Here is a 15,031-nt window from a genome sequence, read left to right on the forward strand (position 1 = left end):
AAGCCAAGATTAGTTCTCATGTTATTTGAAACTTTTGATTTCTAGTGCTACATACACAAGCTACTATTGCTTACTAGTCCCTGATATATACTTGTAGTTATACAGCCTACAGCAAACAAAAAAGTTGACCAGCAGCCAGTGAAGACCTTATCAATAAGCCTCTCACAAACATACAAATATTTGAATTCAATTGCACAGACTTGAGCTAAATCCCTTCTGATTCTACATGTTTGAAAACCAGCAGCCTGTTCATTTACTATAAAGCTAATAGGTAAGAGTGACTTCTTTTTCAAAAAGAGGACATGCAATCCAGGACAAGCAAGGATGTTCCTCCTCCTTAGCTGTCACAAAGTACTGACAGCTATTCAAGAGCACACACAAGCTTTGCTTCCAGCTCCAACCAGACAAATGGAAATAAAAGCAGAACTACCTGTTAACAAGATGGCACTGTACAAACTGATGATCAGTACACTTTATCTGTACTCATTTCTGTACCAGGACAAAGGAACGTGGTTTGTTTTTTGTTTTTCTTTTAATTTCATGAGAGTTACTTTCATTGGAAAAGTCTCAAAGCTATACTAACATTTTATCCTGACAATTTAATTAGGGATTGATCCAGTTCTAGCGCTCAACATTTAGAGATCCTGAAGGCTCTCAGCTGTTTAAAAAGGTTGCAGTGATCTGCAGAGCCACCATCAAACAGATCACTGTAGACTCATCCTTGGGATTAAGTCATCTCTATTTGTGAGCCCTTATGTGATGATCTGTTACAGAGCATAAGTACTGCATGAAAGCCTCTTCAAGGCCTTCACCACCATCTGTGAATTACATTATTAACAATGGTATGAACTTCCTAAGAGCATCTGGTTCTCTCCCCACCCCCTTCTCAAATCACTGCAAAGAGCTCTTCAGTATCAAAACAGGCTCAGGCAAAGCTGTTTTCCACTTTTCCATCTTTCCCCACCTCCTCCCGCCCTCCAACAGCAGAGGATAGATGGGGCTCAGCTCTCCATTTCCGTGCCCTGCGTGTCTGCTGCACAACTCTTGTTATTGTTAAATAAAGATGGACCAAACCAACTCTGTGATGCGTGAACCACAGGCATTTTACTGGGAAAAGTGGAAGTTTATTCCCTCCTTTTGCAGAGGCAGCATCTGAAGAACGCTATGAACTGCTGAGGCACCGCAGGGACTGCACATTCCCACCCCGGGATTCGCTTCCCACCAGCACAATTCCTGACATTAACCAAAACCAGGCAGTAGCCATTCAGCCAACTTGAACAGTTACTGCTGTAGCAGTAACTTCCTACACTCAAAGAGGTATTTTGTCATCCCAATCCTCCTCCCCACCAAGGATGTTTCAGCAGTTTATTCTGAAATCATGCCAGCTTCCTGTAAACAAGAAGGAGGAAGAGGCAGCACTGCCCGGGACACTGGAGCACACTCTCCACTGAACTTTGCACAGAGTTCACACCAACCAGCCTCCTTGGCTGCTCTAAGGGATCATTTACTCTTGCAGGACCAGAGTTTTCCTATCTTGCTCTTCAAACCCAGCTTCTCTTCTTGCTCTAAACATAGGGCTTCCCATCGCCTCAACTTCCTGTGCACTTCAGCAGCAGTTTTTCCACTCTGTTTTGCACAATGTAGTTCTTCAGTTGCACAACAGCTTGCAAATGCAGACATTGTTACAGCCCTGTAACACACAGCATCTTCCTCTGTCTTAGGTCAGCAGCAGCGTTTCTTGAGAGAAAAGAGCCACACTATGGGCAGCTTCATAAAGACTTGTATTCAGGAGGAAACAGCATCCAAAACTAACAATCCTGCAATGTGCAGTAACAGGCAGAAAATCCTGGGCGGGGTGAGGGAGACAAAACTGCTCCTGCACAAATTCACATGAACCTTTCTTCTAACACGCTGTTTCTCTTATGCTCATGTTTCAAATAAATAATCACACGTATGTTGAGGTGCTCAGACAGCAGCATTTAGAACATACTCCTGCTGTAACTAAAGGCAAATAAAGAATATCTTCAAGTTTACAAAATAAAGGTCAAGTATGTTTATTTGGGGTCAGCATCTCTCCTGTGCTGCCCGAATCCATGCTCTTTGTGTGGGTTGTAACAGGAAGGCTGCAGTTACTGCTGACCTCAAGCTACATCAGGGGAGGAAGCCTCCAGGGCCCTTCTGCCAGGGTTTAATTTCATACTGGTCCCTCTGCTTTGGATGGTGGGTGAGGCTGAAGATGGACCACTACCCAAACTCCTGGGAAAGGCCACGGCTGTGTTTTAATGCAGCCATTTAAAAAAGTCAAGAGAGCTGTAAGAAAATCAAGCGAGTTTTATGAGTGGCTTTAGAGGGATGGCTTAATGACAGAATCCCACTCTTATTCCCTACAGCTTATTGGGAAGGGTGCAGGGAGAAGAAAAGCCAAGAAACTGGCAAGTCTTGGAGTAAATTAGTGGCAATTAGAGATAGGCTCTGCCAAGCCCAAGGACTTTTATAACATCGGTATCTGGAGCAACTAAATTTGGAATGAATTCCCATCTTCCAAACAGTATGTACAGGTGACCATGTAATCAAATTAACCAATATCTTGCTAAATCAGTGCATTGAATATTACCCAATGAGCTCATTTTTGGAGGCAGTTCAACGCCTCACTTCTAGGACTGATGTCACTGTCACATGCTTGGAGAGGATCAGTCTGCAGCTGGATATTTTAAAGCCTTCTATTAGGAGCACAGAAAAGTCAGCAGATTTCAACAGCATCAGCTGAAGAATTTGTGTCTTATCATAACAATTTAGCCACCAGACCCCACTGTCAATATCTCTGTGAGAATATCAGGATATTTCAGACAGTTCCCCCTCCCTCCACTTTAAGGCACTAGAGGGAAACTCAAGAGTGCAGCAACTGAGTTGTGTTTCAACAGAGAAAGTTGTGTTTCAAGAAAAAAGGAAATCAACAGAAAGACATGGAAACAGGAAACTCTTGCTGATTCTGACTGCCTCCTGATAAAATAATTAACTTTTGAGAGACTAAACTCAGCAGTTGTAAAAATACACAAACAAACAATAGCAGGGCAAAGGATGCTGAGCATCAGTAGCACAAACGGTTCAGGCAGCAACATTCAACCCTGAGTTCAAATCCCATTCACTCACAGACCAACTGTGATGTCATCTTTTATTCTGACATAATGCAGGATGTCACTGAGGCTCAGTGGCAAGTGTTCATGCAGGATCTGTGAGGTCTCCACACTTTGATGCTCTCTGCTTGCACTTTGTACCAACAAGCAGGAACAGATTTGCATTACACAAATAAGCAGTGTCTTCATTGTGCAACCACATGCGACTTTTTTGGAGAAAAACAATGCTGAAATACAAGGAGTGCTGTGTGCATCAGGCTGCAGAGTGGGTGGCAGTGATGTTGTCAGAAAGCACCACTTACCTCCACACCCATTGACTTCAGCAGAAGGCTACATACGAAAAGTCTCTGAAGATGAAGCTGAAGTGTTCCCTAACCCATGGCGCTGTCCATACACTATACTTAAGAAAGAGACAAAACAAAAACCACACAAGTGAAGCAGTTTGAAATTGCAGGTTTTGGTTTGTGGTTTTTTTTTTTTTTTAAAGACTCCCTGTTCCAGTCAAGAAATCAGACTATAACAGTTGTGAGCAAGCCCTTCCCCACACCATCGGAGCCTTTTCCACCTCTGGAGCGTAGGATGAGAACCATGGTATTTTACTGCATGCTTACAGTGCTCCCAGAAGACCTTGGATGAAGTTGCCTTAAAGCTTCTCGTTCTGCTCAGCTGTTAAATTGTTCAGTGAGGCTGGCTGGGTTAGTCAGGGGCTGTACCAAAACCCACAGCCCTCACATGCCACACAGGGAGATTCCCTGGGAGCTTCCCTCCATAAAGTTCACAGACTCCGCCCCTGTTCCATGAGCAGTTCAGTTCACCCTCACCCAGGCTACAAGCTGCCTTTGTAATAGTTTTAAGGAGAGTCCAAGGCAAGAAGCTCTAAATCTCCATCAATGTGAAGCCCATATACAGAATTACACAGCAACGAGCAGCTGAGGTACCTCCAGAGGAACTGGCACAAAGACCAGGCACTTGAACTTCACTGTGAAGACCCTCCTGGCATTGTGACCCTATGGGAGCATAAATGCATTTGGTGCACAGGCTGCAGCTGGGGTCAGGGAAGGTTTTTATAACCAAGACAAACTCCCTCACAGTGTTCCAGCAGTTAAGTCCCAGAGGCCTGTGACTATTTTCAGACTGTAGTTTTTATCCCGGGCAGCCACTCGAAGAAAGGAGAGACCAAAGGAAATAACAAGATCCTTACATGTACAAGCTCTCATTTAGCTGCTTGTGGTTCAGCAAGACAATCCCTCTCATTTTAAGAGGAGGTTTATAAATTCAGGGCACCTCAAAGGTTTTAGAGTGAGCAGAATGCATCCTTCATTCCAAACTATCCCATTTACAGCCAGAACTCCTCTCCACAGGGCTCAATTTTTTTTTTCAGAGGTTTGAAGCTCTTTGGCAGTTATGTGCAGCTCGGACCAGCCTGCACATTTCTTTTTTTTTTTTTTTAATTTTAGACTTAATGTAGCATGTACTCTCAGAAAGGTTTACAATGCAGCCTTTTGTAGTTAACTTGCTCCAAGCTGGGCCACTGCCAGGTTGTTATCAATGACATTTTAAGGCAGATGAATGAAGTTCTTATTACGGTGACAAGCAGAATTGTGATATGGCACATGCATACACTGAAAGAAGAGAGCTTGCTATTAGTTTGTCAGGTTAATAAATAAATAGCGATTTCACGAATAAAAGCCTTTTATTAGGAAACAAATGAACAAAATTAATATTTATAAAGCTTTAGTGCTTTAGAGCACCCTTTAAAATAACATTATTCCATTTCAGTCCGAGCCACCATCACGAGAGATTCTTGAACATCGCTTCCCCTCCTAATTCTCTTATCATAGCAGTGCAAGGCAGGAGGCAAAGCTGTGCCTTCTGAAATGTTCAGGCCAGACTCAGGCCTTTTCCTGTCACAAGGAACTCCTCAGTTTGGGTCTGACGATATCAAAGGCCCATGACAGCAAACATTTCTGTGACATCTTCAGGACTGCAGCTAAAGGCTGCACCTGTTGGAAGAGCTGTTGGCTCCCTATCACAGCAGGAAGTTCTCACGTTTTGCACAGCGAGCTTCCCCAGCACACAGAGCACTGAACCCACGCCAAGGCACGGAGGGCGATGCCGCGCGTCAGCCAAAGCGCCCGCGAGCAACGCTCGGCTGGGAGATCGCTCCCCATCTGCCCCCAGAAAAGACTCTTCACTAATGCCCTGTTGATATCTCTCACTGCTTCAGGGCTCCTCAGCATCTCCCACAGCATGTGCAGAGAATGTTCACCACCAGAGCGACGTTTCAGTGTCCGGGATGTCCCACATCACAGCGAGTACATGAAGTTCTGACACATCCAGATCACTTCTCACCTCAAGCTGTCTCTGCACTTACTCCCTTCAGCTCGAGGTGTTCTCTGCTCATCTGTCCTAAAACCAAACCTTTGCAAGTTTAAACTCTAAACAAGCTGAGTAGTTTTGCTTTGGGTTTTGTTCCGAGGTTTTGCGGGGATGTTTGTAGGGAGGGGGTTGTTTAATTTTGGTTTTATTGGGGTTTTTAATACTTTACTTTTTAAATGAGGCACTTCTCAACTTTAGGATCAAGATGTGAACAAGTACTCAAGCTTAAAAATTTATTTTGGCTCATGCCATCTTCTCAAATACTAAAAAAAAGTCATAAAACTTCTCCCTTCTCCTCAAGGCAAAGTCAAGTCTGAACTTTCTCACTCATAAGAGAACCAGACAGAAACTGCCCCAAAATAACCATCACAGCCATCTACAGTCAACATGAACAGATCTAAGTTAAACAGAGCTTCCTCCCTACAAGAGCAGTTTCTGGTGTATGTGTAAAAGAAAAAAAAAATTCCACTTCAAAGACCAGAAGTGTGGGTTGCAGAAGCCTGTGGCACAGTTCTTATCTTTGCAGCGTGAAGCACATGTAGAGATCAGGGATCTGTAAAATGTTTGTGAAAAATATTCATTTCACCTACTGAGACGATGCAAACTCTATTCCAGTGATACTATGAACGTTAACTTGCAATGCCTCCCTTGCCTTAAAGTTTATATAACCATGCCCAACTCTTGGGAAGGCATTTGAAAATATGCTCTCTTCATATTGGTTTGCCCTGACACTCCTTTATTTGAGATTCAGGAGCAGAGAGAAGCTGCACAGGACAATTCATTCCCAGGACACCACTGAGGCAGTGACACAGGGAAGTGCTGAGGGACACGATGACGGGTGGACACAAAAAGCAACAGAAAATATATTAAAATTTGATTCCCATGTGCAACTGTACTGACAAGTTCATGCAAAATTAGACTCGACCCACACTACAGGGGTAGCTGCTGTCTGAAGATTCATTAAGAGCTGGAATTCAGGCTTAGACATTCTATTAACTGCTGCAGAACCAAAATACTACCACGGAGGAAGAAATGCCACAAAGAACAAAAAAGTCTAAGTTGTCCTGTTTCACTTCACTTTTTGAAGTCACAAGCTCGCTCTCCCACATAAGCACAACTCGGCTGAAAACAAAAACAGAGGAAACTCCCAGTAACGAAACTCACTAGAGATGTTACATAAGAAAAATATTTGTTGAGAAAGTGAATTAAATCTTTGTCAACCATTCTGCAATGTTAAAGGGCAAACGGGAGGGCTGTCATTTCAAGGTTTGCACTTCACTCAGGAAGACAATATAATACAAAACCTAAGTAGCTGTTCCATACCACATTTTGAAGCACTGCACTTAAATATGTGGTTACAGCACCTCTGAAGAACATGCCCAGAGCTGTTTGTCTTTAAACTATTTTAAACTGTTGAGGAGGACTGTGGAAAGGAAAACAAAACCAAAGACAACAACAGAAACAAAGAAAAACAAAAAAAGAATCAATCCTTATTCCAGAAACACCTTTATCTCGTCACCTAGCATTTCCTCTTGTAACTAGGTTTAGCTCCTGTCTGTAGGTCAGAGAGCTGAGTCATTTCCCTGCCTGCCCCACAGCTACTCATGAGCTAAATTTTCAGTGTGACACCCTGTTTCCTACAGAAGACACTCCAGAACTTGGGACTGCTGCAAGGGAACAGCAGGCTCAAAAGGATACCTGCTACCACACAAGAAGCTCACAGACACCTGCTGACTCTCTGCAGTCCTTTCAGTAGCTTCAGAGACCCATGGGAAACTCCATCTTCAGATGGACTGAGCCAAAGGGTTGGTCCTGCAACACTCAGAAGACCTCAAACTACCAACAAAGCTCTCCTTTGGAAAGCAAAGTATTTTACACATGGAAGACATATGCCTTATCCCTCCCTCTCATCACCACTAAAAGGCTGAGAGATGAAAAGCCTAACAGGTTTTGGTTTTTTCCTGAAGAATCCTAATATGCACATTTCTCAGATGTCAGACACTGAAGCTAAACCAAGCCAGTTGAACAAGTCTTAAAAGTTCTTGCTGCAGTCTTAAATATGATAGTTCTGTACATCAAAACAGAAGGGACACAATAGCAGCAAGTGAGAATAATAGGACAGGCACAGTCCCCTGTGACAGGACCAGCTCTCCACATTAAAATCCACTTCTCAGATATTTAATCCAGTTAAAAGTTGAAGATCAACTCCTGAGACAACATCTCTGGAATTTACTTCTCCAAGGTCTCCTTCACTGCTCTACTTGCAGAGCAGTGAAAAGCTCAAGCATCCAAGCCACCTGCTGAGCTCTGGTACGAACTTAGTAGAGGGACAGCGTGATCTGTGATAAAAGAGTTCTTTCCAAATAGGTTAGATGAAATAACCTAATGTCTTTGATTACCTCAATACAAGTAGTTTACACCGTGGCCTCAAGTTCCCCACTAACTTCACCCTGAAACAGCCCACACCGATGCAGTAACTCCATTATTGCTGCAAAGCCCTAGCTGAGGAGTTCCTTGGGAGAAGGAAGAGGACCAGTGCACCCAAAAAAAGCAGGGAGCAGCCACAAGCCAAAGGCATTTTGTGAGTGCCACGGGCGTTCTGTTCAGCGGGGCCATAGGGAGTTCACAGGGCACTGCCAGCGCTGGGTGCTCAGTAAGGGCGCGTCTCAGCAGGGAAGCAACGAGCTGTTTAACTGTGTGACTCATCTTACAGCAACGTCCTCTGCCTTCCAGAGGAGATCAGCCTGCAGTGAGCAACGCTGATAAGATGCATATTCAGAGTCATTCTGTTTGGGCAAAAAGCTATTGACACACTCAGACCCGGCCGTACAGGGGCCTGCCCAAATGCTGACTAAACCCCGGGAACACGCGCGCTGCAGCACTGGAGTATTGCGATAAGATATTCTGCAGATGGTTGACAGTAATTTAATCAGTTTATACGGCCCAACTCAGAAATGCAAAAATGGCTTCTGGCCTTCATAATTTTTTATCCCTTTAAACAGAGCACTCTGGAGGAAGAGCTTCCAGCCAAAAGGTAAGAAACACCGTCTGCCTTGTTTAAATCACTACTTCCAATAGACATCAGCTCTTTCTTCTCCTGCTTCCAAGAGTCCCCATTTATACAAAAGATATGAGCTTCACTGTCAGTAATAATCAAATTAAAAGAATGCTCAGGCAAATCAATGGCACAGACAGGAGATTTCTTAAATTCACAGTCTGAACTAAACAACTGGAACACTTGGAGCAGGCAGCTGAGCAGCCCAGTGCCCTCATGTTGCAAGGCCAGTCCTTAGGAACGAAGCATCGGTCACAGACCAGCAGCTCAGTTCATACTTCTTGCTTCTGGCACCAGCAACAGTCAGACATGAAGACAGTAAAAGCTTTCTGTCAGTTGAACTCTGAAAGGACAAGGGCATGTTTGAAGTCTTCCCTTCCAGTACATTCTTGCAGGGATGGCAGGAGCTCCCAGTGCACAGGATTCCCGGGAGTCTGTGAACAGCCCTCTTGCTTCTGCTCCTGGGAGGATGTGGTTTGTTGTGACTGCAGAATGAAACCTTGAGCTGCAGCCTGTGATCAGGGAGCAGCTACACTGAGCTAAGCTGCCCAAAGGCTATTTTTTTTCCCCATTTCCCAAGACAGCAGAGTTGCAGCTACAGATCCTTCAGAATTTTTTCCAGTAACTGGAAATCCTCAGGCATTACCCCTGCATGAGGGCAGCCCTCTTACACTAAAATATTTCCAGTAGACTGCTTTGTGAATGGTACTCTCCACTCAAAATAGCATTTTCCACTCAAATAAATGTGTCATTGGCTCCCAAAATAACTGTGGATTCTACTGTACCCTGCCCTTTTCAACTTACTTTCATTTCTTAAAACAGCAAGAATCAATACTGGTCAGATAATGACTCATTACAGCATCACAGGTTATTTTCATTTTTGAATTACAAGCTCCTTTTCAAAACACAAGAATTTATGTGCTGCTGGAACTCAAGAGGTTAGAACTTAACTGTGTATTGCACTCAGTTTGTTTCAATGCAAGTTCATAGTTCCAAAGAAACAACTGAGCTGAAGAGTTTTTTTATCTAAAATGCAGCAGTTGCATCATAGTTGGTGGATTGAAAAAAGGGTGAAATAAGTAAAAAGACAAAATTTCCCTCTCAACCTAAAAATGGCCATTTTAGGCCAACATTGACACAGTACTACAAGAAGTCTGACTTCTTATATCCCAAAAAAAGTAGGCTTCAGTCTCTAGGCCAACTACCAGAGCTTCTGTGGGCTGGACTTCACTGGTCAAGACACAAATAGTCCAGAATTGACAACTGGTAAAGCAACACCTCAGGAACGAAACAAAGAGAAGGTGAAGAATGTGGGAGAAGCAAATGCCGACCCTGTAAAGAAACCTTAGGCTGCTTCAAGAAGAAATAAGACAAAATAGAAATCAAGCCTATTGCTGAGATGTGCTACAAAGGGACACTCAGATCCCTTAAAAAAAAAAAAGGTAAAGACTTTTTTCTTGTAGTTTGAAAGTTTTAACAATGTTTCTCTATGATGCTCCAATTCAACTGTCACCATCCTCCCTCTCAGCTCCAAATGCTGTTCTGACCCCTAAGGAGATCAGATCCTCTAAGGATCTGATTTCATGCAGATCCCTACAAGAGCCTGCTCAGTGTGTACACACAGGCAGCAGACCTTCCAGAGAAGGGACAGGTCTTTTGTCAAAGTTTGACCATCAAGCTGCTTTAGGAACATGAGAATATCACCACACGTGAATCCATTTACACACACAAAAGTTATCTGTGCTGCTGGAGAGAAATCTTCATCTTTTAACAACACAGCATCAAGCCCAGCAAGAGACAGAGGTCTTCTGGTTCCCTGACAGAAGTTTCAACAGAAGTTTGAAAGACAGGGAAGAAGTAACAGGTCACCTCACTGAAACAGTTTTATCTCCCAAATGGTGACAGCTGGCACCATAGGAAATTGGGGTATCTGTACAGCACAAGGTTTGCCTCAAGCAGGAATCAGCTCATCCTTCTGGGCCACTGCCTCCAAAAACTTCAGTTTCCAGAATGAGCTCTGGCTATATCTGGAAAACATCAGCTGAGGAAAACCAACGAACAACAGATGACACCATTTTCAAATAACAGGCATTCCTAAATCTACTAAGTATTTCATAAGAAGCTTCTGATCTCCCAGCTACATTGTAGTCCCCTCCAAAAATCAACTCTCCATAACGCTATAAACTCAGCAGCTATCAAGATCTTAATTAATTAGAAAAAAAAAGGAAAAAAGAAAAATAAGTTGTATGTGAGGTAGACCAGATTTACCAATGATTAAGTAAACTCACAATTACCACATTGTTTAACAGCAATTACAGGACCAGGGGTAGAGAAATGTTATATTTAGCTTCCCCATAAATAAGTGGGAAAAGTGTTTCCTGTAAGTTCCACCAGAAAGGAGCTCCCAAGCACAACATGATAGAGACTCCCCAAGACATTTGCAGGACTCTGCTTCCTGCTCAAGCTGTTCTCCTGGGATTAATGAGGGGAAGTTCAGTGGCTTAGGTTTTTATTTGCTTTAGCATATTTTTTTTCCAAAACTGTGCATTTTAGAACAACACATGTACAGCATGGCCTCTCTTTTTGGGTCAGTCGGTCCCTTCCAATGAAAGCATATTGTGTCCCTGAGGGTAGGGAAGGCAAGTGAACTGTGAGAGCAGCCAGGGCCAGATTGCCTGCCCAGCTTCTTCACCTCTCAGGAAAGAGATATAATAGACAAAAAGAAAACTGCACCTTAAAGAAACTACAGATTTTTTCTTTTTTAACTGTGCATATAAATAATATAAAAGAGCAAGTTTCAACAGATTATTTTCTGATACAGATTTATTAGTCAACAACTGCCTTGAACAATAATGCATCGGCATGAGCACCAAGGGAGCCCCTCTCTGGCTCGTGGTACCTTTACATTTTAATGAAGGACAGCCCTGCCTTGGACCACTTTCTGCCAACAGGGCATGTCAGAAGACAACTGCTCTGCTTTAAGAAGTGAAGACTGCAGTCTGATTTCTCAAGAGTGACTGCATAACCAAAGGTCAAAACAAACAGCAAAAGTCTGGACCGACAATTAAAGGAATTTTACAAGTCATCAAGCAACCAGAGGGCTGTAAATGTATAATCAACACTTTGCATGAACTACCCTGAAATGAATGCTCATGAGATGCTCTATGGCAATGAGAACAAGATAAAAACCTATAAATAAAAGCCATCCAATTTCAGAGTGATTGAGATCAGCTACTCCCCTGAATCCACAAGAGCCCATTATAACAGTTTATAGGGCATACTTAATGCAAAAAATTCAGTCTGAGGACACCAATTTCACCCTTTCTCCTTGCCTGAGAAGTTTATCTCTAAAGTAAAAAGACACTGAGCAATTTTAAAGAGAATCCATTTCTGTCCTCAAAATTCTTAGTGACCTGGAAACAGAATTAGACAGAGCCATATGCTTGCACACCAACACGCTTCTCCCTTGCCCACAAGCTGGAACAGCAAAGTTCCAGCAGCACCAGAAAATCTTTGCTCCAAAGCAGAGTGTTCCACGCTGCAGGACAGACCCTTATACTACTCATAAGAATTACTCAGCAAGACAAGCTTTCTTTTAAAGTAGTAACTTGGAGATAGTTACTTGGTCTAGAAGGAAGCTACCGCCAGGTTACAACAGAATGGTTGAAACAATTTCAATTAAAACTCAAAGAATCAAGTCCTCCTGCTGAAGCTGACAGGGATCCATCACAACAGCAAGTGTGGTAGGCCCAAAGCTCTCTTAAGGACTAAAAATGTGTCTGCCCTTGTTCACGAGTCCTCAGCAGGCAAGGAGGGAACATCATCTGAAATGATACCAAAAGTTCTGAGTAAGAAACAAGAAGTTTGTGGCAGAGGAGGAACACACACGAGCTCAGCAAAACCCTGGCGGAAGGATGGAGAAACAAGCCCAGCTATCTAAGGAGAGGCTAAAAGGGCAGCCAGAGCCCTGAAGTGTGGTTAGGAAGCTGCAACAGGAAATGCAGAAGTGCTCAAACAACAGCAGTTAAGGGCAGAATGTGATGAAAATCATTTGCACTCTATACTGCAAGAGAAATGTGAGAAAGTAGAAGCAATTATGAGAACCAAAACCAGGCCAGGAACATGCCACACACTTATTTTTGGATAGGGCACCAAGGCTGCACAAACCCCGCTGGCACAGAATACACTCTGAACTGTGGGATGGAAGAAAGAGAATATAGATACATACACTGAAAGCTGCACCCCCTGGGTTTATCAGGCTCCACAGGGAGTTGTTTTTATATTTAAAAACTAAGTAGTGTCCAAAAATCAGCACAGCTCCAATTTAATTTAATTGGTTGGGAAACAGCCTGGCTGTTCCAGATGGAAAAGCTTTAAAGAACACAACTAATTGTTCATATATATATAAAATATTTAAGAAAGGGAGGGGTTATGCATCCAAGTGGGAGAAAGAAGGAAGATGCCAAGAGAGCTCTATCTGTTCTCACAAGGCATCTTAAATATAATAACTGTATGGGAAAAGGAATAGTGGAAAAGGTAAAGAAGTCAAAGGGGGAAGCAATCTCTGAGTAAGGCAGCACATTTATATTTATAGCAGAGAAATGTAAGTGAAATTAATCTGTGTTGCTAAATAAACATACCTTAGGAGAGGTATGGGAATGAAAGAGGGGGGAAAAAAATAAGTGTTCTGACAGTTAAAATGCTGTCAGGGCAGGCAGGACCTGTCAAGTAGCTGATCTAGTTTCTGAAGAGATTACCTAACACAACAAGAAATATTTTCAGAGTACTTGGCTTTTTCATCCCCCTCCCCCCCCCCATGACGGAAGCAACTGGGATTTCAATTCTTCCCTCCCTCCAAACATTTGCAAACCAGACATAACGCCAGTGTGATAATGCATGAGGTTTTTTAAGGATAAAAGCTAACTTAGAACTGAGCATACAGACGTGAAAGCAAAGCTATTTTCATTCTCATCCTTGGTTACATAGGAAACAGGGTTGGCAGCAGCTGAAGGGGTTAACAAGCAGGATTTTACAACACAGAAGTACTAAAACAACAGTCTGTCCTAAGTGTAAAGAGCATGGAAAGCCAGAAGCCTGACCCAGGGCAGCGATGGGAACATCTGTCCTGCTGCACATCTCACCCGGGGATTTGGAATCCGCCGTTCTGTGCCTGTCCTGGGCTTGACACAGCCCCGTGAAAATTATATTCACCACTGTGAATAAGGGGCAGAAAAAACACCCTTATGTGTTGGCCAAGGCAGGGCGCTGGGGATACCCAGAGGTGCTGTCAGATGAGATCAGCTGAGCACGGCCGGAGCCCCAACCATGTCAGATCTCTTCCACACACGCTTCCCGCCTCTCCCACCGCACACAATGAGCACGGACTAAACCAGGCGGATTTACAGAAACAGCCCCGCGCTGCCCCATCCTTCACAGCGGGGCTGGGTCTGACCGGGGCCCCGCGGTGCCCCGAGGGCCGGTAGGGAACTGCGGGCCTGCTGAGGGGCAGCGGGACCCCCCGCCCGTCCCCCGGGTTGTCACCAGGCCACAGCGCAGGGTGTGTGACCCCCGTTCCCGGCGGACCGCGGGCCCCCCTCGCCCCCGACCCGGACCCCGCCGGCACCGGGGGGCGACTGAGGAGAGGGGTGGGGGGGTGGGGAGCGCATGCGCAGCGCCGCGCGCCGGACCCCAACGGCCGCCGAGCGCTGCGCTGCCCCCTCAGCGCCCGCCGGGGACTCACCGAGGCGCAGGGGCTGGAGGTGGCGCTGGGGGTAGGCGAGCGCTGCACCGTGACCAGAGCCATCGAGGCGCGGCGGGGCCCCCCCGTCCGGCCGTCCGGCGGGGGCCGTCACTCCATGGCGGGCGTGCGGGCGGGGGAAGGGGGGGGGGATGCGGAGGTGGCGGCGGCGGCCGCAGGGGGCGGCAGCGGCAGCAGCTCCGCGCGCGCCCGCGGCCTCTCGCCGACTGAGGCGCGGCGGGGCCGGGCCGGCCGGGCACAATGAGGCGCCAGCGCGCACGCGCCGGCTGTCAGCGCGCGCGCGGCGCCGCCCCCTGGCGGCCGCGCCGCGTTAACCCCCGCGGCGCCGGCGGCTCCTGAGGGGGGTCCCGGCATCGCCCCCCGGTCCCTGAGGGCACGACGGGGGTGGGGGGTCCCGGCATCGCGCCCCTGGTCTCTGAGCGGGCTGGAGGTTCCGTCATCCATCCCTGGTCCCTGGGGACGTGAGGTGGGTCCCAACATCGCACCCCCGGTCCCTGAGGGGGCTGGAGGGTCCCGGCATCCACCCCTGGTCCCTGAGGGAACGGCAGTGGAGTAGGGGGTCCCGGCGTCGCCCCTCCTGTCTCTCAGCCCCAGAGGTGGCTTTTATGAATGTGTGTCAGCTGGGCACCCTCAGGGTGACTCGTGGCTGGTGATGGTTTGTGGAGTCCCATCCCACTGGGATCCGTGACAGCGGGCTTGGCACCC

The 15,031-nt window shown here is 45.7% G+C and overlaps 2 protein-coding genes across 7 annotated transcripts in view; one reads left to right on the plus strand and one right to left on the minus strand.

Annotated features, from left to right (window-relative positions):
• Positions 1–14,437, minus strand: part of SSH2 (slingshot protein phosphatase 2) — a 95,211-nt gene extending 80,774 nt beyond the window's left edge. The window contains exon 1 of the mRNA XM_032707669.1: positions 14,309–14,437. Within this exon, the coding sequence (XP_032563560.1) occupies positions 14,309–14,371 (63 nt within the window). The 5' untranslated portion in view covers positions 14,372–14,437. The remainder of the gene's footprint in view (positions 1–14,308) is intronic.
• The window catches only part of EFCAB5 (EF-hand calcium binding domain 5), a 36,728-nt gene continuing 35,944 nt past the window's right edge, over positions 14,248–15,031 (plus strand). For 4 of the 6 annotated variants that reach the window (XM_032707675.1, XM_032707672.1, XM_032707677.1 and 1 more), the window contains exon 1: positions 14,248–14,339. The gene's annotated coding sequence lies outside the window, so the exon portion shown is untranslated. Of the gene's footprint in view, positions 14,340–14,644; positions 14,793–15,031 lie in introns of those variants that run through there. The other 2 variants (XM_032707676.1, XM_032707673.1) reach the window with 1 other exon arrangement.

This window comes from Chiroxiphia lanceolata, chromosome 20 (genome assembly GCF_009829145.1).
Source record: "Chiroxiphia lanceolata isolate bChiLan1 chromosome 20, bChiLan1.pri, whole genome shotgun sequence".
Taxonomy (NCBI): Eukaryota; Metazoa; Chordata; class Aves; order Passeriformes; family Pipridae; genus Chiroxiphia; species Chiroxiphia lanceolata.